Source organism: Euprymna scolopes, chromosome 17 (assembly GCF_053919585.1).
Source record: "Euprymna scolopes isolate OS-2025 chromosome 17, ASM5391958v1, whole genome shotgun sequence".
NCBI classification, from domain to species: Eukaryota; Metazoa; Mollusca; class Cephalopoda; order Sepiida; family Sepiolidae; genus Euprymna; species Euprymna scolopes.
The window spans coordinates 115136944-115164937 of NC_136498.1; the positions used below are offsets into that span (position 1 = coordinate 115136944).

At 32.4% G+C, this 27994-nt stretch overlaps 1 protein-coding gene across 2 annotated transcripts; it reads right to left on the reverse strand.

The window, feature by feature from the left end:
* Positions 1–79: 79 nt before the first annotated feature.
* On the reverse strand, positions 80–27993 carry LOC145296909 (U6 snRNA phosphodiesterase 1-like). 2 transcript variants are annotated; one of them, XR_013870069.1, is made up of 9 exons: positions 27734–27993; positions 23797–23942; positions 20488–20668; positions 20050–20103; positions 10775–10880; positions 8222–8305; positions 5911–6058; positions 1772–1840; positions 80–713 (listed from the first exon to the last, which is right to left on the reverse strand). XR_013870069.1 is itself a non-coding variant. In XM_080143075.1 (8 exons), exons 1-7 carry the CDS (start codon positions 27898–27900, stop codon positions 5912–5914), a joined length of 885 nt encoding a protein of 294 aa, XP_079999201.1. In that variant the 5' UTR covers positions 27901–27993; the 3' UTR covers positions 1190–1840; position 5911. The 2 variants fall into 2 exon arrangements, 1 of the variants encoding a protein (XP_079999201.1); XM_080143075.1 differs by lacking the exon at positions 80–713 and having other exon boundaries at positions 1190–1840.
* Position 27994: the final 1 nt, after the last annotated feature.

The following is a 27994-nucleotide window of genomic DNA, read 5'->3' on the forward strand; positions in this document are numbered from 1 at the left end:
ATCATAACAAATTGTTTTTGTTTTTTTCGCTGTAAAACAAAAACTACTTGATGAAATTAAGTGAATTTTTTTTCTTCGGAGAACTTCATTCCATAACAGATATGTACAATTTAAACTTTTTTCGATATTTTCATTTTTTTAATGTTTTGATTAAAATGTACAAGCACCCAAAAAATAGATAAGAACATTTCATAATAACTGCTATAATTTTTTAACTGTTATGCCACGGATCAGTATAATAATGGATTCAGTTTGAAACTCCGTTTAGGTTCCCAAGTTTTAAAAGATTAAGAAGGTCAAAGATTACATTGGTTGAAATGTTATAAAAATAACATCTGAGATGAGAATAGTAGTCTGAATAATCCAAGACAAATTACCAATCCTCATCTCAAAATTCCTCCCAAATATTTTTCAACTGTTATACATTTTTTAAGCCGCAGTTACCATATTGACATTTTAGAAATTTGTCTGCATATGAAAAAAAGTCTCTCAGAAATTTTGGGCAGAATTCCAACATCTTTCAACAGAATTCCACAGCTGATGGTAAAGATTAAATTCTTAAAACAGAATGAAAAGTATCGCAGAGAAACACAAGCAAAAATATTTTTGAAAATACAACTAGAATGTGTTTTCTCATCAGAACCCCTATTTTCATAGGATTTCGAAACACGCTGCACTGGATCAAGTCTTCATTTGACGTTTTTTTACCACGGCTAAAAAGTAAATAAAAATTTTGAGTTTTAGACTTTTAGAAATATCTGGAACACCTGAAATTCATCAACATTTGGAGGAGGCAAGGTAGAATCTCTATTGGTTACTATTTGTTAGCTTGTCAATTAAAATGTAGACTGAATGGACATAATATATTCATTTTTATTGACCTATATATATATATATATATATATATATATATATATATATATACTAGCTGTACCCTGCCATGCGTTGCAGTGGCTCAATTTGGTGCAATGGAAAAATTTAATAAAAAGAGAAAATGCATGTTTCTTATATTAGTACAGCAATCCACTGCAAAAAGTGAAAAAGAAGGCGAAAATGAAAAAAAAATGGTACTCTTGCAGAATTTGATCTGGATCCTCGGGAGTTTCTGTCAATCATTCATGGTTTGGGCTTGACCAACAATCAGTGGATGAAGCCGAACGTAGCAAAAATGTTGAAACGCTAAATGTTCTTTTTTTGTTGTTGTTTTACAAAAATGTGAGTTAGTAATTAATATTTGGTTGATGGTGGGGGGAGGGGGGTTACTATACACAGATTCAAAAAAGTTGTCCAAAAACAAATAAATGAAAGCAAAGATAAGGTAAGTTACGTTTCTACCTAATTGGATAATTGTTTAGTGTTTTTATGTAATGTAAAATGTTTAATTGGCTCAAAAAACAGAAATGGTCGCGGACTCTGTTGAATACGTTAAGTTTGGGAAAGTAAGTTGAAAACTAAAAACTATACAAAACAGTATCTGAAACTCACCGAATATATGTTACCATGACATAGGCTGGCATAATCGGTGGGTTTCTGACAGTATTTTGTATAGTATTTTTTAGTTTTAACTCACTTTCTCTAACTTAAAGTAATCAACAGAGTCCACCACCATTTATAGCTTTCAAATACCCCGATAAACACTGTTTTTCGAGCCGACTAAACGTTACATTAAATGAAAAGGGTTTGTATTACTAAACACAGATAAGTTGTCAAAAAATAAATATATAACAAATAAATGTTATCAAAGGCAAGAAAAGTAAATGTTCTACCTAACTGGATAAGATTTTAGTGTTTTTATGTGATGTATAATCGGTTCAAAAACATTCAATGTTTATCGGTATATCTGAAAAATACAAATGGCGGCAGACTGTATCGAACACGTTAAGTTTGGGGAAATTTTGGGAAAATGAGTTTAAACTAAAAAACTATACAAAATACTGTTAGGAACTCACTCAATATGTTACCATGACGTAGGCTGGCATATAATCGGTGGTTTTAAACTTTTGCTCGATACAGGTGACGACTTTTAAAAGTCCCTTTTAGTGATTACCTGGTTTGAGGATATTTGTACAACTAAACGGCAAATCTGCTCCAAAAAATCCGGTATTATTTTACTTTAAGGCCCGTTCCATGTTCATATATAACGAAATATTTTATTGTAGATTTTGATGTGCTAAAAACGAATCTGCAAACCGTTTCCGTAGCAAAAAGAAAGTTTTCATGATATTCATGAAATTACTTTTTCGAAAAGTGGGTGATCACTTTTCAATGTAAATTTAACTTAGAATGAGCACCCACTTTCTGGCCACCTGAGAGAGGGGCATTTTTCTGTGTTTCTTGGCTAAAAAGTTTTTTGTTTGATTTCTTTTGCATGGTAATAACCCCTGAACTCTGGGATTATTTTCCATTTCACAGCCGTAGCCTTCGTTTACGCTATGCGTGAGCATAAACGAAAGCTGTTTAGCCAATAAACATGGGAAAAAATACCCCCTCTCTCAGGTGGCTAGAAAGTGGGTGCTCATTTTAAGTTAAATTTACATGGAAAAGTGATCGCCACTTTTTCGAAAAAGTAATTTCTTCATAGCATAAAAACTATTTTTTTGCGACGGAAACGGTTTGCAGATTCGTTTTTAGCACACCAAAATCTACAAAAAAAATTTTGTTATTTACGAACGTGAGACGCACGGCTCTTAATGGAAAATTATATTAAAAATCCGGGGGGAAAATAGTTTTCAATAAAAACAGCAAATGAATTCGATAGAAAAAAAATGGATGCTATTTTTTTTTTTTTCTTTTTTCTGTATGTTTCTTGGCTAAAAAGTTTTTTGTTTGATTTCTTTTGCATGGTATTAACCCCTGAACTCTGGGACTATTTTCCATTTCACAGACGTAGCCTTTGTTTATGCTATGAGTGAGCATAAACGAAAACTGTTAAATATGCATTTGGAATAAAAAGGAAATAAAAAATTTTTTTAATTGCTTCAAGGAAGAAAAATCAAATTCTGGAAATTCAAAAACACATACTAAGAAATAATATCAGAGGAAGAATGTCTTCACAATAAAAGTACAAAATACGTTTTTTTCGTGTACAATTGAGTATCTACAGTATATATGGTCTGAAGGCAATGATACATCTTCATTAAGCTTATTATTATTAACAATTTTGACTATGTTATAAGAAACATATACTTTTAAAAAGTATTTTTTATTTTTTTTTTATTTATTAAAAGGTAAACAGTTACATTTGGTTGCTACAAACAGCCATCTGTTTCAGTCAATGAGACAATACCAGGTGACCCTAACATCTTATATAACACATATAATAATACAATATAATCAACACCTTATATAACATATCCAACAATGTAATAATATTGTTAATTGCTTTAATAGTTTTGAAAATGATAGGAATAATAAAATGTGTACACGTACGCATTTATATACCCGTGTGTGTGTGTTTATATGTACCCCCGATGAATTGATCATAAATTTTATATATAATCCATTAAGTAATAACTTAATTTTATAAATTTAATATTTTAAAATTATTTACTTTCAAAGTATATATATATATATGTATGTGTGTGTGTGTGTGTGAGTATTTGTGTACATATGTTTTTTATGTATGAAAGTGCATACATGTTTATGTGTATGTATGTATATATACATACACACATATGTATTTTTTTTTTCACCCAAACAAGGCACAGTGCCACTTTGAAGTAGGGGGCTACTATCGGGGACATAATTTGCAGGGGCATTATGAAGGGAGTTGAGAAGCAAGATGTTTGTTCACATTACATTTGAACTTCTGCATATCAGTACAGTTGGGAAAACAGAATCCCGGAAGGGAGTTCCAAAAACTTGCAGTTCTGAGGAAGAAACTATTGGAGTAAAAGGCTTTCTTACACCTCGGGATTTCTACTGTAAAGGGGTGGGACTTAGTTGCTTGTCGGGTTTATCGAGAGTAGTCATGCTGAGGGGGTACAAGTGCTTGTAGTTTGTCAGAGCATTCACCATTAAAGTATTAAAGTAGAACAGGCAGAGGGATGCAACATCTTGTCGATGGGACAGAGGCTGAAGTCTAGATGACAGTTTAGGATCTATCAGGTTGGCGACTCTCTTTTGAATCCTGTCCAGGAGTGAGAGACAAGCAGCAGATGCACCAGCCCAAATATGACAACAGTACTCCATACATGGATGAATGGTGGCCTTATAAAGGTACAGGATACTTTCAGGCATGTATGTAGACATATGTCTTGCTATGTATATGTATACTTACGCTCAATGAGTTATACACTATCACAGTGGTGAGACTCCAGTTTTTTCTTTTTCTTTCTCTATTTCTTTTCTTTTCCTCTCTCTCAATTCCCTCCACCCCTAATCTCTTTTTATCTCCATCGTTCTCCGACTCTTCACCATATTCAACTCGTTATTAAGTAGTCTTTCTATCTCTATTTCTTTTTTATTAAATCCGCCCCCCCCCCTCTCGACCCTTTAACTTTCTTTGACTTCAACAGTAACAATTAGCTTTTCAACACAACATGCTTAAAGAAACTCAATGTTCAGCTTAAATCCTCCCCCCTCCCTCTAACGTAATCTACTGTTCTGCTAAAATATGCCCTAATTTCAATAACTTCAAATTTAAATTGTCTATATATGGTAATGTTTTGACTGATTTTCAAAAAAGGTGAACATTTTTTAGCCTTCTTTTTTAGAGAGCTCACAACTTATAACATTTTTTTTTTTTTTTTTTGAAGAGCTCACTTTTTTCTTTTTATTTAGCGTTAGATGGTTCAGGGTCGCTGATGCAACACTAAATTCATGGGCTGGTGAATCTATCATTAGTCTCTTCCTTTTAGACAGGGTCCAACTCATAGCACTTGTTCCCCTTAACGTAAATAACCCTGACTAACCTGACAAGCAGCGAAATCCCCCCCCCTCCTTAATTGTAGAGGTCCATAGATTTTGAAAAGCTTTTTATTCTAATAGTTTTTTTTTTTTCTGCAAGACTTTGGAATGCCATCACTGTTGTTTCCTGCTTCCCTGATTGTACTAAATGTGGAAATTTAAATGTAATGTGAACAGACATCTCGCTGCTCAACTCCCTAAATAGTACCCCTGTAGAGATGATCCCAAACAGTAGCCCACCCCACTCAAATGGCAATACATCTTGCTTGGGATAAATAAGAGTAAAAAAAAATAAATAAATAAAACAAATTCAGGCCATAACCTTAGATCCTATCACAAAAAAAAAAAAATGGACCAACTTTCAAATCTACATAAATGAAACAGTAGATGTATGTCTGTATGTAAATATTTAACTGATAAACTCTTAAACTACTGGTCACATAACATTGAAATTAATAAGAAATAGTAATCATACACAAAAAATGGTTTATAATGAGTAAAATCTTTGTTTGGATGAATGAATGTGTACAGAAGTCACAGCAAATTGAAATGCAAAATGCCCATTTCAACTTGCCAACATATTTCTATTACTTATGCACATACGCAAATTCATTCATAGCTTGATGTGGCTTGATTTTAAATCTTTCTTTTCTGTCTGTCGATAGCTCAAGCAATAGAGAACATGGCTGGGGCGCTAAATGTTTTGATTTTAATTCTACTTGATGGCACCCAAGTCAGTTTTTTTTTTTTTATCTTTTGAAATCAGTACTATATATATTAGGTACAATATCATATTCAATTGAAAATTGGCTCTGAAATAATAAATATGAAATCTGCACAAATTAAAATATATTTAAGCATATTTTATGACTGGGCAAGGCTGGGCGCACCCCACCCACCCATCTCCACTAGTAATATAATAAACAAAACAAAAAATAATTTTTTTCTCTAATATTTCCCCCCCCCCCCCGAACCATCAATAATTTTGTCGATAAAATTTACCTCATCTCTGTTGAATCCTTGACTTGTGTAGAAATATGGGAGACTGCAGTGGAAATCCAAACAGTTTATTTCCAATCCGGCAATGGATTTCGTTAATGGGAATAATCCAACTGTGCAAATGTTCGTTCAGATAATCTGTGACAAGAGTCTGCAGTTAAAAATAAAAAACAATGTTAAAACGATGTTTGTATACGTTGATGGCAAAAAATTTGCAAACTTTTTTCCTCATTAGAAAGAATCCATTTCTATAACAAAATCCATAGCAATGTTCTTATCTTCAAATTATGTCTATTGAAAATATTCAACATGTCATGATTTTTTTAACTGTAAAATTATGGTATAACACCTGAAACAGAAAAAGATTTTTTTTTTCCTTTTTTTGTTATTTAATTAAAAATTCCATTTTTATTTTTTTGCATTTAAAATAATATAAAACTTTTACATTTTTGGAAAATGATTGACCCAATTAAAAAAATGTTTAATGTTTATTTTAGTGATTTAAAAAAAATTTTTTTTTTAAATCACTCTAGACAAGGCATGTAGCCACTTGATGTAAGGAGCTAAAAAAAAGAAAAAAATACGACTTCACAGTCAAAAACAAATCAATGATATTATTTGGATTCATCAGACTACTGTTCTCATCTTGAGTGTTATTTTCACAACGTTTTGGTCGATGTAACCTCCGACCTTCTTCAGGTGTATCTTGTCAGACTCGGGGAATGTTTCTGTCGAACTCGGGAATTTGGACAGAATTTCTGCAAGGACCAGTGGTGCATTGGTTAGAGTACTTGGAAAAATCACTTGTAAAAAGCAATATGGATTTAGGCAAGTGCATTCCACAGCAGACATCCTAACTGTAATCTCTGAACGTATATACTATTCACTGGACAAAGCAGGGAATGGTAGAGTGGTAGCTCTAGATATATCAAAGGCATGAAGGTCTTCTCAGGAAAATCAGATTATACAGTATCACTGGACGAATACTCAACATAATTAAATCCTTTCTAGATAAGAGAAAAATCCAGGTTGTCCTCGACGGTCATACATCTAAACAATATGATATAAATGCGGGAGTGCCTCAAGAGCCTATCCTTGGACCTCTATTATTCCTAATATTCAGAAATAACCTCCCTGAGAAAATTGTCTGTGAGATGGGTATATATGCTTGGTGACACCACGCTCTATAACAGACATGACAGGAAAACAAATGAACACATATCTAAAGAAATGGCAGAAACACTGGAGGATGATCTCCGATCTGTAGTGCAATGGAGACAAAAATGGATGGTCACATTCAATGCTGCCAAAACTAAACTTGTTTCCTTCAATAATTACAAGAAACCTTCTCTACAACCAATAGCAATGGCCAATGACTCTTTATCTGAAAGTACATCTTTTAAACTCCTCGGCCTAACATTCACAGGAAACATGAGTTGGAAAAATTATATTGAGAGTATTGCCAGGACCGCTGTGAAAAAGGTAGGTTCTCTCTACCATGCTAGAAAGTTACTAACGCTCGAAAGTATCCTGTACCTCTATAAGGCCACCATTCACTCATGTATGGAGTATTGTTGTCATATTTGGGCTGGTGCATCTGCCACTAGTCTCTCGTTCCTAGACAAGGTTCAAAAGAGAGTCGCCAATCTGATAGGTCCTGAACTGGCATCTAAGCTTCAGCCTCTGTCCCATCGACGAAATGTTGCATCCCTCTGCCTGTTCTACAAATACTTTAACGGTGCTTGCTCTGACGAACTGCAAGCACTTGTACCCCCTCGACTTAAATACCCCCGACAAACCCGACAAGCAGCTAAATCCCACCCCTTCACAGTAGAGATCCCTAGATGTAAAAGAGCCTTCTACTCCAGTTGTTTCTTCCCTAGATCCGATAGACTTTGGAATTCCCTTCCAGGTTCCTGCTTCCTCAACTGTACTGACATCTTGCTGCCCAACTCCCTACATAGTACCCCTGTAGCTTATGTTCCCGATAGTAGCCTCCTACATCAAAGTGGCAACGTGCCTTGTTTGGGGTGAAAATATAATAAAAAATTTTTTTTTTAAATTGTGAAAATCACACTCAAGATGAGAACAGTAGTCCAATGAATCTAAATAATACGAATAACCAATCCTTATCTAAAAAAAATTCAGAAACGTCAAATCAGTAATAAGTGGATAGATTCTGATGCAGAAAAACAGCAATTGATGATGATGATGATGATGCTGCTGATGAAATGTGCGGATTAAACGGACAAATCTTAAAAATACCCCTTTAGCAACGCGTCAAATTTATTCAGTCAAAGAAAACCATACAAACCTGCAGTTCAGGTAATACGGATGCGGGCAGATCCGAAGCAACATTTCCGAGCATCCAACCAATGCTGATATGAAAGGATGGATTCTGGAACAAAAAAAAAAAAACAAAAAAAAAAAACAACATTTTTTTCAAATATTTTGCAAATCCAATTTTAATTATTTATGCCGACTCCAGGGCATGTCTTATTTTATTCAATATAACTCCAGTTCTCTTAGTTTAATCTTGTGGCTGACATTAATTTTAGGGAATCTAAAAAAATGCCTCTTAGCACTATTTTAAAAAAACTTATTGTTTAAACAATATTCAATGATTTTATGCAATAAGTTATAACACTTTGGATCGAATATATGACAATGTTATGAATTGGGACCCTGTGGGAGGGAAAATTTGAGTACATTAGCTAGTTTAGCTATGCAGTCTGCATGACTAGGCAAGATGGATACAAATTAAATATTTGATAGTTTAATTAGTTAAAACAATAAACAAAAGATGACGTAATCATGTTCTGAAAATAAAGAAATATTTTTTACATATTAGTGTTGCATTGTTGAATGCATATATAATTTTCTAGCTTGCACTTTTCTAATGCTTGCTAAAATCATATATACACCTGACAATTCTTTTGTTGTTATTCTGAAAATCAACACAAAACGAATTTATCAACATAAGTTTTATTTACAATAAAGCTTTTTGTCCACCTGTTTGTTGTCGAAGTTGGTTGGTGTGTAGCATGACAGAAAGATGTCAATCACACTTAACGCTGTAAGTCTTCTTTTCTTGTTTTATGTTATCTGTCTTTTATAGACATCAATTGAAATTCCTGGGAATGTAAATATTAAGATATTACATTCTCCTTTTTTTTATTTATTGTTGCACAATTCATAACTCCTGACCTAGAATGTAAACAGTTCTTTGTTTACATGGTATAATAACAATTCCGGTCATTTTTATGGGACATAAGAATGTAGATCAAAATCTCTATCCACTGCGCCATGGGCTCAGAAAGGCAATCAAATTTGGATTTATTTGGTATTATACATCTACATTTTTATATTTTTGTTCTTCCAATTATCGGGTCCGCATCGATTGTTATATTATTGAAGCATTATTGCTAAGTTTAAAGACATTTTTCTATGTAACAGAAAATGTCAAATTAATAAGGAACATGATTGAATTAATTTGGAATTATTTCAGAGATGAGCAAATTGTATAATTTTTAAATATAAAATTATACAATTTGCTCATCTCTGAAATAATTCCAAATTAATTCAATAATGTTCCTTATTAATTAGACATTTTCTGTTACATAGAAAAATGACTTTAAACTTAGCAGTTACTTATCATGCACCATCTAAACATATAGGTAATAGAAAAAAATAGAAATAAAAATACAGATCCAATTTTCATTGCTATTTCGTCAGATAGATCCCAAAATTGTCCTTGTAAATTTCAATTGATTTGTATTTATTTTTTTTTTAATTTTAACGTTATTTAATTAATTATTTTTAGAATTATTTAATAATTTTTAATATTGTTTTATTCATTTTTTTGTATTATTTAATTAAATAATTTTGGTATTAATTTTTTTATATTTAATATAGTTTAAGTAAGTTTTGGTATTATTTAACAAATTATTTTGGTATTAATTAATTTTTGGTATTATTTCATTAATTTTGTATATTATTTAATTATTTCATTTTTGTTATTATGTAATTAACTTGTGGAATACATTTTTGGTTTTCATTAATTTCAGAATGTTATTAATTTTGGCATTATTTAATTAATTTTTGGTATCATTTCATTAATTTTTTGTATAATTAATTTTGATATTTATTTTGTATTATTTAATTATTTCATTTTTGATATTTATTAATCTGTATCAATAATTAATTTTCGATATTATTTTATTAATCATATTTTACATGATATAATTATTTTTAGCATTTAATATATTTGGTATAATTTATCGTATTAATTAATTTTTTATATCAATTACTTTTTTATTATTAAATTATTTAGCATTATTTAATTAATTTATTGTATTAATACATTTTTAGTATTAATATTTAGTATTAATTAACTTTTTAATATTCTTTAATTTTTGTATTATTTAATTATTTCATTTTTTGTATTATTTAATTAATTTTGGTATTAATTTTCTGCATTAATTTACTTATGGACCACTTACCATTAAAATACTTGTAAAACAGGTAGAGGGCTGCAACAGTTCATCGATGGGACGTTGAAGCCTAACTAACTTACTTTTTTTTTACTGTTAATATATTTTACTGTTATTATTTTTAAATGTATAACAATTGATATAAGTGATCATTCTTCACATTTTTCCGTTTCAAACCAAAGATTTTCTCCAGTTAGAATTTTAACAATACACCTTTCAATTTTTTTTTTTTTTGTTCTCAACAGAACTATCTCAGTGTTTTTGTTTCCAAACCAGAGTACTCCTTTTGAGGAGAAATGGTCCTAAATTGGATCTTGGGAGGCGAGCAAGTAAATACAGAGGAAGAGGTTTCATCTTCTTAAATAAAAACTCACCGAATAAAATGGAGACAAATTGAATTCTTTAAAGACTTTATCGACTTCACAGATGTACTTGGACAGAATGTCAGTGTTGCTGTTGATTTCCAGGATCAAAAATGTCCTGAAAAGAAAAATTTTAAAAACATATCAAGTGTATCAGTATGATCACATGAGCATGAAAAATCGTACGGCATCTTATATTTTTCATATTATTTGAATTCTTCAGACTTCATAGTAATTGTCTGTATTTTTGAGATGAGGTGTTTTCATTTATTGAGATTGTCAGACTGACTTCCTCATCTTGGTTGTTATTGTCACAACGTTTCGGCTGTTTTGTCCTCCGGTCTTCATCAGGTGTTTTGTATCGAACTGGGGAACCGTTTGTTAGGAGTCTCGAACCCAACCCTTTATTATTATTACAGGGGTACCGTGTTCGGACTCCAGCTAGGCTCTGGGACATAGTTGCTGATTCTCTGTTTTGAATGTTATTTTTCACTGCCTTCGTTCAGGATTGAACTCAGCACCTTTGGGTAACTAAACTTTGATACAACGTCTAGGACCACTCGGCCATATGTCACTAGAATTAGCAACTATGTCCCAGAGCCTAGCTGGAGTCTGAACACGGTACCCCCGTAATATTATTTTCATCTGGAGTGTTATTTTTATGTTTTGGTCAATTTATCTTCCGACTTTCTTCACGTGTGTCATGTTGAACTCTGGAATCTTTCTGTTGAACTCAAGATTTGGTACAGAATTTTGAACAGAACCCTTTATCAAATCCACATGGGTAGCATGCTCTCATTCTTTCAGCCATGACAGAGTAGTAGTCCTAAGTAATTCTCAATTGTATTTTTGAATGCCGCTTTGCAATGTGGATTGATCCTTCAACCTCCTTACGATCAAATTTTATCAAGTACTCGATCCACAGGTCCATGCTACTCTCGTGGATTAAATAAAAAGTTCCGCTTGAAATTCCATGCAGATTCCCAATCAGAGATAACATGTATCAAAATGTCGTGCAAAGAAAACTCACGATAAGAACAATAATCCAAAGAATCCAAATAATATGAATAATCAATCCTCATCTTGAAAATTTAGAAATGCCTTCTGTCCGTCTGTCAATGACAGTTTTTTTTTTAAATGTAATAAATACATTGCGGTTTTTGCTTCATTATTAGTTTTTAAAATCATACATTAATAAAGATTTTTTATGTTTGTCAATCAAAATATTTCCGTTCGTCAGTCACAGTTTTTTTTTTTAACGTAATAAATTCATTATGGAATTTATTACGTTTAAAAATATCAGCAATCTTAACTACTTGTTGAAATGAAAAATATTGCATTAAAAATAAATAATAAATTTCCAACAAACAAGCCGAGCATGCGGGGGTCCCCTTCAACGAGTGAATAAGTCTGGAAAGAAAATTTCGAGAGTAACCAAGATATAAAAGGCGACTGCTATGTCAAGGAAGGTGATGCCCTTTAGCAGGGGTAACCACAGTTATCCCATAAAAATCCGTTCTGGCAAAAATGTACTTTCACCATGACTAATGTTTGTGAAAAATTTCAAAAAAGTCCAAAGCATGGTTATTAAGAAAAGTGCGAACAAACAAACGGACAAATGTAAGTGAATTACTATTACTAGGTCCAAACCCTCCTTTGTCAGGGGGACCAATATCGTGACCGGAAATCAAAACCAAAATCTTGAAATTATCAGTCTGAACTATTTAGAGTTTCTTATAAATAGAGCTTAAAACATTACCATAACGAAATAGTTATAGCTTTGGCATGATGTCATAGATTTATGATTTACGTCATGTTTCAAAACATGAATTTAAAAATAAATGAGGATGAAAAATAAGAGGTAAACATGATCAATAACGTTGAAAATTATTTTAATCATCTAAAGCAATTTATTTTGCTTTAACTATGTATTGTATGCAGTTCTTTCAAAATTATATAATCTTCCCAGATTATCAAAAAAAAAAAAAAATTAATGTGATGGAGAGTTTATATATTTGCGGCATTTTCTAAAATATAATTATTATATCATTTTATTTTGTGACCTTTCCGGGTCACCGGCAACAATGTGAACCCTCAGCAATCCCTAAATAGGGGCCCCTTTTCACATATGCATCGTGCTCATTTTTCGTAGGGAATTCTTCACAACATCTTTGGTGTAGTAGAACTTATTGATCGGGTTGGTCAGTGTCAATTGCACCTTCGGGTTAATATGCCAGTCATGCTGGAAGTGAATAGATTTTCATGCACGCAAAAGAAAGACAGACTCAGATATCTCTATTCTACTGGATTAATTCAAATTAGATTAGATATGCACTTATATACATTCGTTCAGTTGGATGGGAAGAGAGGGTGGCAACAATTCTTTGATTAGGATTGGATTCGCTCAAAAACTCAGCTCCAACTACTGATTTTGGCACGAGGATTTGCTTATGTATTAAGGTATTGGGGTAGATTAGGTTGCTCCCTAGATCAATTGCCAGTAAGTACGTCATTCCAGGGGGAATTCCCCGATCCCCTTTGTGTGTGCCTGTGATCTGCCGATTTCTCAGGCCCCAAACGTAAAGCTCATCACCTTAATTTCCGTTACCTATTTTCAAGGTGACATATGTTGCCAGTTTTCAACCAAACAATAAAATTTATATGTCGGTTTCACAAAAATAATAAAATTTATAATCTTTCAGCAGGGTTGGATGCCGATGCCCGGGTATACAATAATACTTAACAAATAAAACAAGCATAGTTTTCCTGCATTCTCCAGAGTTTCGAGAGTCCTAATCTCTTCCAAATGGGGAGGTCTACCGCTCCTTGGGACGGTCACGTCACATTTCTAGTTTCAACCATTTTGCTTGCCAGAAATGCTTTCTAATTTAATGTCTGAATCTTTCATAAACCTCATTTTTTTTTCAAATGATAGAAAATATTTTTATCCCTTCAGTCATATTTGATTCCTCTAACATGGTGCATATCATTGAATGGCGGCAAAACAAAGACTGTTGGACATTCATAACTGAAACTTAGTGGGCAAGTCAGATATAGATTGAAGTTTATTTGTATTAAATATGGTTGGACTGCAGAAAGAATTGTAACTTTTGTTAATGGCATTTTGAGGGGGGGGTTATCATTCTATACATAATATTTATTCACGTATATCATCAAACTAAATTATTATTCACGTATATCATCAAACTAAATTATTATTCACGTATATCATAGAACTAAATTATTATTCACGTATATCATAGAACTAAATTATTATTCATATATATCATAGAACTAAATTATTATTCACGTATATCGTAGAACTAAATTATTATTCATGTATATCATAGAACTAAATTATTATTCACGTATATCATCAAACTAAATTATTATTCATGTATATCATAGAACTAAATTATTATTCACGTATATCATAGAACTAAATTATTATTCACGTATATCATAGAACTAAATTATTATTCATGTATATCATAGAACTAAATTATTATTCATATATATCATAGAACTAAATTATTATTCACGTATATCATAGAACTAAATTATTATTCATGTATATCATAGAACTAAATTATTATTCACGTATATCATCAAACTAAATTATTATTCATGTATATCATAGAACTAAATTATTATTCATGTATATCATAGAACTAAATTATTATTCATATATATCATAGAACTAAATTATTATTCATGTATATCATAGAACTAAATTATTATTCACGTATATCATAGAACTAAATTATTATTCACGTATATCATAGAACTAAATTATTATTCATGTATATCATAGAACTAAATTATTATTCACGTATATCATCAAACTAAATTATTATTCATGTATATCATAGAACTAAATTATTATTCATATATATCATAGAACTAAATTATTATTCACGTATATCATAGAACTAAATTATTATTCATGTATATCATAGAACTAAATTATTATTCACGTATATCATCAAACTAAATTATTATTCATGTATATCATAGAACTAAATTATTATTCACGTATATCATAGAACTAAATTATTATTCACGTATATCATAGAACTAAATTATTATTCATGTATATCATAGAACTAAATTATTATTCATATATATCATAGAATTAAATTATTACTCACGTATATCATAGAACTAAATTATTATTCATGCATATCATAGAACTAAATTATTATTCACGTATATCATCAAACTAAATTATTATTCATGTATATCATAGAACTAAATTATTATTCATGTATATCATAGAACTAAATTATTATTCATATATATCATAGAACTAAATTATTATTCATGTATATCATAGAACTAAATTATTATTCACGTATATCATAGAACTAAATTATTATTCACGTATATCATAGAACTAAATTATTATTCATGTATATCATAGAACTAAATTATTATTCATGTATATCATCAAACTAAATTATTATTCATGTATATCATAGAACTAAATTATTATTCATGTATATCATAGAACTAAATTATTATTCATGTATATCATCAAACTAAATTATTATTCACGTATATCATCAAACTAAATTATTATTCATGTATATCATAGAACTAAATTATTATTCACGTATATCATAGAATTAAATTATTATTCACGTATATCATAGAACTAAATTATTATTCATGTATATCATAGAACTAAATTATTATTCATATATATCATAGAACTAAATTATTATTCATGTATATCATAGAACTACATTATTATTCATGTATATCATAGAACTAAATTATTATTCACGTATATCATAGAACTAAATTATTCACGTATATCATATAACTAAATTATTATTCACGTATATCATAGAACTAAATTATTATTCATATATATCATAGAACTAAATTATTAAAATTCTTACTTTTGAGCACTTTCACGGGTCAGTAATCAACTCTAGGGCTTTTTCATATGCAAACCACAAATTTATGAAAACAAACATTTTCCATGATGGTCAATAGATTCATTAATCACAAAATGCGTATCAAAATCCAAATATTAAATGATGACATTATTATTTTCTGGATATAAATTTTTAAGTTTAATTGTAGATTTTTTTGGTAATTATTACTTTTATAAATTTATAAGTTTAATTGTAGATTTTTTTTTTTGTAATTATTACTTTTATAAATTTATAAGTTTAATTATAGATTTTTTTTTTATAATTAATACTTTTATAAATTTTCAAAAGGAAATTTAGTTGAGAATTTTTATATTTTTTTAATATCCTTAAATAATAAAAAAGCGAATAAATATGCAACACAAATCTATATATTAATACGATAGCGTGTGTTCTTTTGTTGTGTCACGCTCGCATCCGGGTCGTTTAATTGTTATGTTCTTCTATTCATATATATATATATATATATATTTTTTTTTTCATCAGTTTTTATTTCGGTTTCGATTCAAGCTAGTGCACCGAAATCATATGAATATATTTTTTTCTTTTTGAAATCACAACTTTCTAACATAAAAATCGATAGAACATTAACTCTATAATAATATATACGAAATCTGCAAGAATTAAAATATTAGATTTAAACATACTTTACGGCCGGGCTTTAACAGGTGTCCCTGCTAGCTTAGATAAATACTTCTGCAGTTTTAACAAAAGAGCTACAATAATATCAGAGCATCTCTATTTACACTAAACATCTACAGAATGACAACATCAATATTACATATTAATGTAGGAAGTTCCACAGGTCTCGCTAGTGAATACTATTTTATGAACCCAGACAGAATACCTCCTGCCCCCCGTCGACTGCTACTTGACTTTGGACTGATGAAATGATCGAGGTTTTAATCTGCCATGTTTACATTTGAAACCGGAAGGTAAAATATTAAAGCCCCCCCCCCCCCCCCACATGCTCGTGTGAGGATAAATGCTCTTTGTCTTCTTTATTTGTTTTTGTTTATTCAGTTTTCACCCCAAACAAAACACAATGCCACTTTGAAGAAGCGGGCTACTACCGGCGACATAAGTTGTAGGGATATTATGAAGGGAGATGAGCAGCAAGATGTCGGTTCACATTACACTTGAACTTCTGCATGTCAGTACAGTTGAGAAAGCAGGATCTCAGAAGGGAGTTCCAAAGTCTAGCAGTTCTGGGGAAGAAACTATTGGAATAGAAGACTTTCGTACACCTAGAGATCTCTATTGTGTACGGGTTGGATTTAGCTACTTGTTTGGGGGTATTTACGTCTTTTTTTATTTATTTATTTGTTTGTTTTTACATGGTAGTTACCACTTATCAAGGCCCGGAAGCCACTCGGGGATAAGGGTTATTGCGTGTACAGTAATCAATGGAATAGTATTGTAGTAATTTGATTCAAATTATTGGAGATTTGATAAAGTGTCTTACTTAAGGGGGTGGTTCATCAGGAATTTGTTTATGTTGGACTTGAAGACATCCAAGTTGTAGTCAGGTGGGAAACAGGCAAACAGAAGAGAGTTCCACAGGCGTGCACTTCTAAGACAGAAGCTTTGTTCATGGAATCTATGTTTTGATTTTGGTACAGATAAAGAGTGGGGAAAATTATTGACAGTGATTTCAGCTAGACGAGTGTTTATCGTGAAAGATTGGCGAGGGGGGACCAGAGATTGGAGCTCAGACGACCACTTGCCATGGAAGTAACGATAAAACAAAGGTTCACAACGTCTCTTCTGTGGGAGAGAGGTTGTAGGGAAGAGAAAAGGGCATCCCCTACTAAGCCACAAAGTCTATTTTGTACTCTGTCAAGGCAGGATAAGCTGTTTTTAGAGGAGGAGGAGGACACAGGTAAAAAATATTTTTTTTAACTGACACGAATACGTTAGTCTAAATTTATTGTGGGGAGAAAACTAGATCCAGTATTTAAAATAATTTTTTTCATGTGTTTTAAGGGAGGTGGTGTTTGATCAACACTGCTGGGGAGCCACGATTTAATATACTGTTTTATTTATAAATCCTCGAAACAGTGTTTCATGGTAAACAATTGATGATCGCTTTAAGAACATTGGTATTATTGTTGTTTGTTCATGTAAGTAAAACTATTCAACGATACGGGAGATTAAATGACTTACTGACAAAATGTTCCAACGAAGGATGATTTTTCTTTTTATAGTTTTAAAGGTTTAAAAAAAAAAAACTTCCAAGACTATATATATATATATATATATATATATATATATATTTAAAAAACTAAATTCTAGCTAAGTATAGTATTATATTGTTAATAACAGATGAAAATTTGCTAATCTAAAGCAAAATTTAATTTGTCAGCTTAACTGCTATTTGGGTCTGACTTTTACAAACTGACAAGATTATTTTATAAATGTAAATGATTTTATGATTGGAATTTGGAGGGAATTTTTTTTTTGGGGGGGGGGGATCATTTCAGACAAGGCATGAAACCACTTTATGTAAAGAGTTAAGAAATCTGGGCAGGAGCTGCTAGAAGCTGCTAATCCTGCCTTGACAGAGATCAAAATAGATTTCGTAGCTTATTGGGGGATGCCCTTTTCTCTTCCCTGCAATCTCTTTCCCACAGAAGAGACGTTGCTTTATTGTTATTTTCATGGCCAGTGCTCAGTTGAGCTTCAATCTTTGTTTCTCCCCCCCTCGCCAAACTTTTATGAAAAACACTCGTCTAACCAAAACCACTATGAATAATTTCCTCCATTTTTTATCTGTGCCTAAATCTAAATGTAGATTCCATGAACAAAGCTTCTTTTTTAGAACTGCACGCCTGTGGAACTCTTTTCCGATTGCCTGCTTTCCAGCTGACTACAATCTGATTGTCTTCAAGTCCAACAAAAACAAGTTTTTGCACCTTATCAAGAACAATCAAATGGGGCAAAGGTTCATCAGCTTAAGCACGAGGACAGTACTCCATACATGATCTGACAATGGATTTGTAGTTGGTTGGTTTATGTCATATCAACCCTTTTCAGGTTATTTAATGCCAAATATAGTTATTTTGAAGAAAATTTTTTTAATAGAATATATTTGTTTGTTTTTTTTCAAGTCGGTTTCTATTTAACCCATAGTTGAGACCCTAACAGGTACTACCACTCCGGGTCAGAGTGGACCTGGGAGCAATGGTAATTAAAGGGTGACTCCACACTCCCCAAAGCCCGCAAGCTGGAACCTCACCATCGGATATAGTTTAAGGTCAATTTGTAAGGATTGTCAATTTGTAGAGATATAGAATAGCCTCAGGTTTGAAAAAGTGTTTAGAGTGATACATAGGACCAATTTTACGAGAAGCAGAAAGTTTGGTTAAAAAAATTTTTTTTTTCAATGGAAATTGTTCCAGACAAGGCATGAAGCCACTTAGTGTAAGGAGCTAACAAGAACAAAAGCTGATTATTGCAAAGACAGGAGATGCCTATTGACTTTAGTCTTGAAAAGACCAATGCTATATGTTGCAATATTTTTGAGTTATAATGAGGGCATGGTCCCTCACAGTTGGGAGATTCTATTTATAAACGATGCTGCTAGGAACTGACGAATCAAATTAATTCAAGTTCTGCTATCAACCAATCAGAAACCAGAATTGCTCCATAAAAATTAAACCTTTTTCTTTAATAACCTTGCATATGTTTACTTCATGTCAACACGGGAAGGATCTTTTGCTCTGTGGATTCCAACTCAAGAACTGTCTACTGAGAACCAGTCAACTCTAGAACTTGTATAGAAAAACTAACCATCAGAAACTGTTCTGAAACTAAACATGGCTTTCAACTCAAGACTATAGATAACAGGAATGCATTTTTTTTTTTTTTTTTTACATAGGAGTCACCACTTATCAAGGCCTGGAGGCTACTCGAGGATAAAGGTTAATGAGTGAACAGTAGTCATTGAGAAAATATTGTAGTAATCGTTAACAGTGGAAATTTGGTAAATTAGATTACTTAAGGGGACGGTCCATCAAGAATTTGTTTATGTTAGACTTGAAGACTACCAAATTGTAGTCAGCTGGAAAGCAGGCAAACGGAAGAGAGTTCCACAGGCGTGCAGTTCTAATAATGAAGCTTTGTTCATGGAATCTACGTTTAGGTTTAGGCACAGATAAAGAGTGGGGGAAATTATTGATAGTGGTTTCAGCTAGACGAGTGTTTTTCGCGAAAAAAGAAGAAAGAAGGAACAAAGGGATTGTCAATGATCAGAAGTTATGAAGTTATGAGAAGCAGAAATCTAGAAACTGTCAACATCCTGTCTAGAAATAACGAGAAAAAAAACATATAGAAATGTCTTACCGCGTTTTTTCGTCATTGCAGAAAAACTTAACGGAATGAAATGTACAAAATGTTCTGTGAAAAAAAAAAAAAAAATCATTTGCATGATTTGAGAATTTTTTTTATCAACATCAGTTTTTAAATTTAAAAAAACAAATGCTTAAAGAAAAATTTGTTAGATTCTCATTGAGAAAGTTCTTGTGAAGCATTCTCAAAAAAAAAAAAAAAAAAAAAAAAAATTATTTTCTGTACTAACGTAACAAGATTACATGTGGATGTGCAAAAATCATGTTAAAAACGGTATTCTCTACAGAAGGTTAAAGTAAGCAGAAAAGTGGAAAATTCCATTAAAAAAATGTTTGGATAATTTAATTTGGAGATAATTGTTTTTATATCATCATCATCAGTTTTTACATTTAAAAAAAGAAACGTTCAAAGAAAAATTGGTTCGATTCTCACGGAGAAAATCCTTGTAATGCCTGCGAAAGAGCATCAGTTAGCGGATTAATCCAATGGTGTCGGATGGTGACCGTTTTTGAAAGACTAATATGGTAATGCTTCATTGGGTTCACTTCAATATGACGCTTCAGTCGAGAAAAAAGCAGTTGCTGTAATTCAAAAAGGGGCTCGTTCAATTCAACTGAAAACAAAAATAAATAAAATTAAAATTCATGATGAAAAGCATTTTTCATTTCTGAACTTTTTAGATAAGGATTAATTATTTGGATTATTCAGACTAAATAAATATTTGAAAATATAAAGAATTTCAAGTTTTTGATTTCAGTCAATTATGGAAGATCATCTCATAAACAGCGGCATCATGTTGTGTTGATGACACATAGCAGTAATTCGTTCTCTCTTCATTTCTTTTTCGTTATTATTAACAGCTGTTGTACGTTTGTCGTGATGTGTAATGACTTTTGTCTTCTTTAATAATAGTCGCCTCAAACACAAAAATCGTTCTCCTTCATGGTTCTGAGACAAAAGAAAGATTTTGTCAGCTTCTTTGTTAATTATCACTAGTGACTTCCTGTCTATGATCATCATATTCTGAAGACGTAGCTCTACTTCTAATCATTTAACTTCTAATGAAATTTCCCATTTTTCTGTTTATACTAACCTTCTGTGGAAAATACCGTTTTTAACATGATTTTTACAAATCTACATCTAACCTTGTTACATTGGTATGAAAAATGATCTTTGTATTATTTCGATTCTTCAGACTACTGTTCTCATATTGAGTGTTATTTTCACAACATTTTCGTTAACGTAACCCTCGACCTTCTTCACATGTATTTTGTCAAACTAGAAATCTTTTTGTCAAACTCGAGAATCTTTCTGTTGAATTCAAGAATTTGCAGGGAATTTCAAATGGAACCCTTTATTTAATCCACAGGGGATAACTCGCTCTCGTTCTGTCAACCATGACTGAGTAGAAGTCGTGTATACAGCATAATCACGTTGATACACCGGTTCTCATCAGATCCCCGAAGTTAAGCTATGTTGAGGCTAGTTAGTACCAGGTAGGTGACCATTTAGGAAGTTTAGGTGCTGTATGTGCTCTCCGCTTATATCGGCATTGTTTCCAGTCATCTTGAACATATATATACTCCACTTGCCACTGGTATTCAACAATGTTGACTCAGGAGAGTAACTTTACAACTGAATTTTACGAAGCACTTTATCCATTTACCCAACAGGTCCATATGGCCTTCTACTCAGTCACGGCTGATGGAACTAGAGTATGCTACCCGTGAATTAAATAAAGGGTTCCATTCAAAATTCTGTGTAGATTTCCAAATTCACCAGAAAGATTCCCGGGTTTAACAAGATACACTTGAAGGTCGGAGGTTACATCAGTCAAAACGTTGTGAAAATAAGACTCAAGATGAGAGCAGTAGTTCGAAGAATTGAAATAATACAAAGATTATTTTTCATATCAATGTAACGAGGTTAGATGTGGATTAGTAAAAATCATGATAAAAAAGTGTATTTTCCACAGAAGGTTAGCGTAAGCAGAAAAGTGGGAAATTTCATGAGAAGTTAAAAGATTCGAATTAGAGCTACGTCTTCAGAATATGATGATCATAGACAGGAAGTCACTAGAGAAACTGACAAAATCTTTCTTTTGTCTCAGAACCATGAAGGAGAACGATTTTTGTGCTTGAGACGACTATTATTAAAGAAGACATCTCACCAGAAGGGATGAGCAAGGTTATATATATATATATATATATATATATATATATATATATAAAATCAATCAAGGCAATAAAAATGAAATGTTTACCTGAGAAAAACCAATGTAAACTTCAAGCTAATATAAATATTAATATTTATATATTAATCTCAACCAAATAAAAAATCTCAACACAAACATAATAGGAAGTAGAGCTTGTCATAATGAAAAAAAATCAGAACTGTAAATTAAAATTTACAAGCAAATCTATTGTTCGACGGCATGAAACTCCAAAAACGATTTTCCAGAAATCCTTATTCTGCAAAGTTTCAAAAAATGCTATTCTTCTTTTCAGAGGAAAGAAAGATATTAGCAAATTATTATAAGGATTTCCTGAAAATTGTTTTTGGAGTATTCTGTCGAACAATAAATTTACTTGCAAATTTTAATTTACAGTCCTGATTTCTTTTTTATGCTTCATATATATATATATATATATATATATATATATATATATATATATATATATATATATAGTAAGATGATTGATAATTTGTAATTAAAATTAAAAATTGGTTTCACAAGGAAGAACAAACAAAATCAATAAATTGATAAATTGTACGATCGTTTCGGAAACAATGTTTTTATTGAGATAGACAATAAGTCTTGGACAATAATTTTATCATTTACTTTTTTCAAACAGTCTCCTCATCAGCAAAAATATTGGGTGGTTTTTTTTTTTTAAAGACACTAAAAATAAAACTAGCATTTTTTTAAGTAAGGCAGATGTATCTTTTAATGGTTCGCCTTTTAAAGCTCGTAAATATCATTGTCAATGCATTCATTGGGATGTTAATATATATATATATATATATATATAACCCAGTGTAAAAACATTAGGCAATAAATAAAAAATAAAGATATACTATAGGTAAATAAAGGTTGATTAAAAAATAAAGAATAGAGATAAATAGAAGAAATATACAAAAGAAAAAGATATAGTGGGTGAAATAGAAATGTATATATATATAAAACAAATTTAAAAATTGTATAGAAAAAATATTAGGAGAATAAAAATATCAGAAAATGTATAATAAAAATAAGAATTAAAAGTAAAAAAAAAAAAATTATTTATTTATTATATATACTAGCATGGGTGCCCGGCGTTGCCCGGGTGTTTTGAGGTATATGCTGAGCGACAAAAAAAAAAAAAAAAAAAAAAAACGGTCAATTTTTTTAACTTTGACCCCTAATATGACCCCTTAAAATTTATTGTTTAGGGCTCAAATAAAGTTAAGTTAGATCCATGTCCAAGGAATCTATATCTAAAATTTCACATGTTTAGACCCAAAATTGTAGGAGGAATTTGGTAAAGTTCTCAAAGGTCAAATCGTTGAACTTTGACCCCATAATCGCCAAATTTCGGTCCAAAAACCAATCACATCGATTTTCCAAAATCTCAGTACCCTGTATATCAAATTTCGAATCTGTAGGCTTAAAATTGACAGAGTTATTGCATAGGGAAATGTACACAGACACACACACACAGACACTTTCACTTTTATATATATATATATATATATATTTACCTTCAATAAAGACATGAGTTGCCCAGTTTCCTTCCAAATGAGGGAAGCTACGGATTCGCCCATCATGTTGGCTGGGATCATCCACAACAAGATTTTCTTTCTCTGCGAATAAATTCTTAATGTCATCAGGTAATGGAAGAGTTTCTCTGCAGAAAAAAAAAAAAAAAAAAAAAACATTTGAAAATTTGTTTAATTTGTAAAAAAAACAAAAAAACTCCATTTTGTAGGGTAAAGAAAAGGCACAGTGCCATTTTGATGTACTATCGTGGACATAATTTGCAGAGATACTATGTAGGGAGTTGAGCAGCAAGATGTTTACCTTACACTTGAACTTCTGCATGTCAGTGCAGTTGGGGAAGCAGGAGCACGGAAGGGTATTCCAAAGTCTAGCAGTTCTGGGGGAAGAAACTATTAAAGTAAAAACCTTTCTTACATCTAAGGATCTCTACTATGCAGGGGTGGGATTTTGCGGTTTGTCAGGTGTATTTACATCGAGGGGACACAAGAGCTTGTAGTTTGTCAGAGCATTCACCATCCAAATACTTGTAAAATAGGCAGAGGAATGCAACATTTCGTCGATGGGACAGAGGCTGAAGCTTAGATGACAGTTCAGGACCTATCAGAAGGGAGAGACTAGAAGCAGATGCACCAGCCCAGATGTGACAATACTCCATACATGGGTGAATGGTGGCTTTGTAGAGGATACTTTCAGGCATAAGTAACTTTCTAGCACGATAGAGAGAGCCCACCTTCTGATGCTGATACCAACATTGTTTTCATAGTCTTCTCTTTCATCTTTTCTGGCCATATTGTCATCTCTCACATTGGCAAATACTGAGCGGGGGGGGGGGGGCACAGGTCCACAAGTATAAACGAATAAATTAGAAAAGATACAAACTGACACATTCTGCAAATATCAGTGACACCATCAATCCTCTGTAACGTTAAGGTCTACATCTACATAGTCTGGTGAAACCTCTTTTTATCAGATGACGTCAGCTCATCTTAATATCCTAAAGCTCTCTTGATTTGGTTCAAGCTATAAACTGCCTTCAACTGTCCAACTCACAATTGTTCTCAACTGTCGCAAACTCAAGACGGACTGTAAACTTTTTTTTTTTTTTAAATTACATTTTCACCCCAAACAAGGCACATTGCCACTTTGATGTAGGGAGCTACTATCAATGACATAAGCTACAGGGGTACTATGTAGGGAGTTGGGCAGCAAGGTGTCGGTTCACGTTACACTTGAACTTCTGCATGTCAGTACAGTTGGGGAAGCTGGAACCTGGAAGGGAATTCCAAAGCCTAGTGGTTCTGGAGAAGAAACTACTGGAGTAGAAGGCTCTTTTACATCTAGAGATCTCTACTGTGAAGAGGTGGGATTTAGCTACTTGTCGGATTTGTCGGGATATTTACGTCGAGGGGGTACGAGTGCTTGCAGTTTGTCGGAGCATTCACCATTAAAGTCCTTGTAGAACAGGCAGAGGGATGCTACATTTCGTCAATGGGATAGAGGCTGAAGCTTAGATGACAGTTCAGGATCTATCAGGTTGGCGACTCTCTTTTGAACCTTGTCTAGGAGCGAGAGACTAGTAGCAGATGCACTAATCTCCAATTGTTGCAAAACTTATTACCACTCCTAAAACTAATTCTAATATGCTAGCTTATCCCTTGTACCCATTACCGCCACACTTTGATTAACAATTCTATTTAACTTTCTTTTCTGTTCCTTTATGAACAACTTTCTATGCCTTTATTCTGCTGATAAACTTATTTCCTCTTTTTTGTTATATTTTTTCTCATTTGTTTTAATCCCTAACACTTTAGTATCACAGCTTGATGCTAAAGCCAAACTCTTTCTTCACATTAAAATATTTTTTCATTCATACAACATTTAACCAACAAACAGTGAGAGATTATGAACAGGTTTTTATAACAAGTTAAAAAGAAAAATTATATTATGTGGAGTCGACATCATAGCATACAGAGTTGGGCAGGTGTATGTACAAGAACTGCTCTAAAAGTAAAGTCTCCAATTTTTTTTAATTCAAAAAGTTGAAGAGCTACGAAGACAGAAAAGGTACCATTAAAACGAGTGACTTTCTTGTGCTACAGAATTTATTTGTCTACATAGTCACCACCATTCTCAATGCACATTTTTGCCAGGAATTCAATGACGCATTTCTGCTCCTGATGTATGTCCATGTCAGGGATTGTTTTCTTAAAGTCTCATACTGTCAATATCTGCTACAGAGAAATAAAACTTTCAGGTCATGAATGCATAAGTTCAGTCATCATAACAGTGCGATTTGTAATACCCTCTGATCCATTCAGAGAGAATAAAAAATAGACATTATTTTTGGAATGTCCCCTCATACATCTGTACAGGTTGGGTCTCATGTCCAACAATCCAGTGCATATTAAGTTTTTTCGACCGGGACGAGAACGTTGCATGTGTAGTGACCAGATGACCCAAGTCGCTCGTCACATTAACAAAAGAATTCATATAGCCAGAATCTATTCATTACAGGAACATTTTGATTGTATCACCGAACACCTACACAAACCTGTCTCACATAAGGAAACGCGGTTGTAATGCGTCACCTTTTTATCTCTTCGCGTATGAGTACAGTAAACAGTTTAGAACATTCAAGAAAGTTCATATATAAGCACGAGCCCACAAAATTTAAACAGTTTAGACAGTGTTTTTTGGAGTCACTATGTTGACGCTTGTGATGTCGCTCACTTCTAACTCCGTCCGAGGACGTTAAACCACGCCAAAACCAGACAGAGTTCTCTCAAGACACTATCATTGCCACCTGTAATGCCGCTGGAATCTAACTCTGAAGGACAGTTAAGGACTATCAAATTCAGGCAGCCGTTCCACAAGTCCCAGCAATGATTCCCCGATCTAGAGACAGTCTTCTGCAGACTGAATAACCGGCTCAAAATTATCGCCATGTGTACTCAACTGCTAGTACCCAAATCGGCACAGATTAAAGTGTCAGATAAAAACTGCAAATGAACTACATATTTTATTTCTCATTAAGGGAGCTAACGCCAGCAACAATAAATGAATATTCTATGCTTACAAACTAATTATCACTGTAACATTTACTGGGTGAGTTTCTAACACCATTTTGTTTTTATTTCTTATTTTGAAGTGATTATCAAGTCTTCAAAGACATTGCGGCCATCTTTTCTTGTTCGCCGGCAGCCTTCAACATTATTCGATTTGAAAAACGAGTAAATATTTTACATCAAATAAAAACACTAAAAAATTATCCAGTTAGGTAGAAAAGTAACTTATCTTGCCTTTGATAACATTTATTTGTTATATGTTTGTTTTTTGACAACTTTTTCGAATCTATGTGTTTAGTAAAACAAACCCTATTAAATTCCTACCTTATCGTTTTTCGTACTTTAGATACCATTGAAATTTAATGTTTCGATTTTCGAATTTCGCTCTAATAGCGAAGGAACGCTTATTTTTGGAATATGACATTTTCGTTCAGTGACAGGACGGACTGACGGGTAAAGTTGGGTACGTATATCATAAAGATTTTGGTATTTTTTTTTACGACCTGCCCCACCGTAGTATAAACATCCCCAACCACCCCATGCTAAGAACGGCTTTTGGAATACCCCCCCCCCAACCTCCCCATGTTAAGAACGGCTTTCGAGGTTGTCGCGGTGTTTATTCCGACAACCGTTCTTAACATGGGGATGTTGGGGTGTTTATAATACGCTGGAGTGGAGCAGGTCGTAAAAATTTACCAAGTTTTTTTGTTTTTTTTAATTAGGTTGAATTCTAAATAAGGACCTATTTTATTAAAACAAAACATTTAGATTTGTAACAACAGCAAAATCAAATTCAAGGGAGACAACTCCTAAAGAAGTTCCTTTTTAACAAAAAAAACTTTTTCCCACTCACTTGACGGGACTTTTTCGCCGAATTTGTTTCACATTACTTGGTTGTTGTGATTCTTTCTCATCGAAACTTTTCCTTTTCTCTGCAACTTTTTGGAGTGGCGATTCTTCTTCATCCTCTTCCGATTCCGAACTTCCAGAATACTCAACAAGACGCGTACCACCGGCCATACTGTATGAAACCGGTGTCGTTCTCGTCCTTGCGGTGTTAAGTTGGCTAAAGAAACCACAAGAAATTGTTCCATCGCAACAAATAAGTATTCTG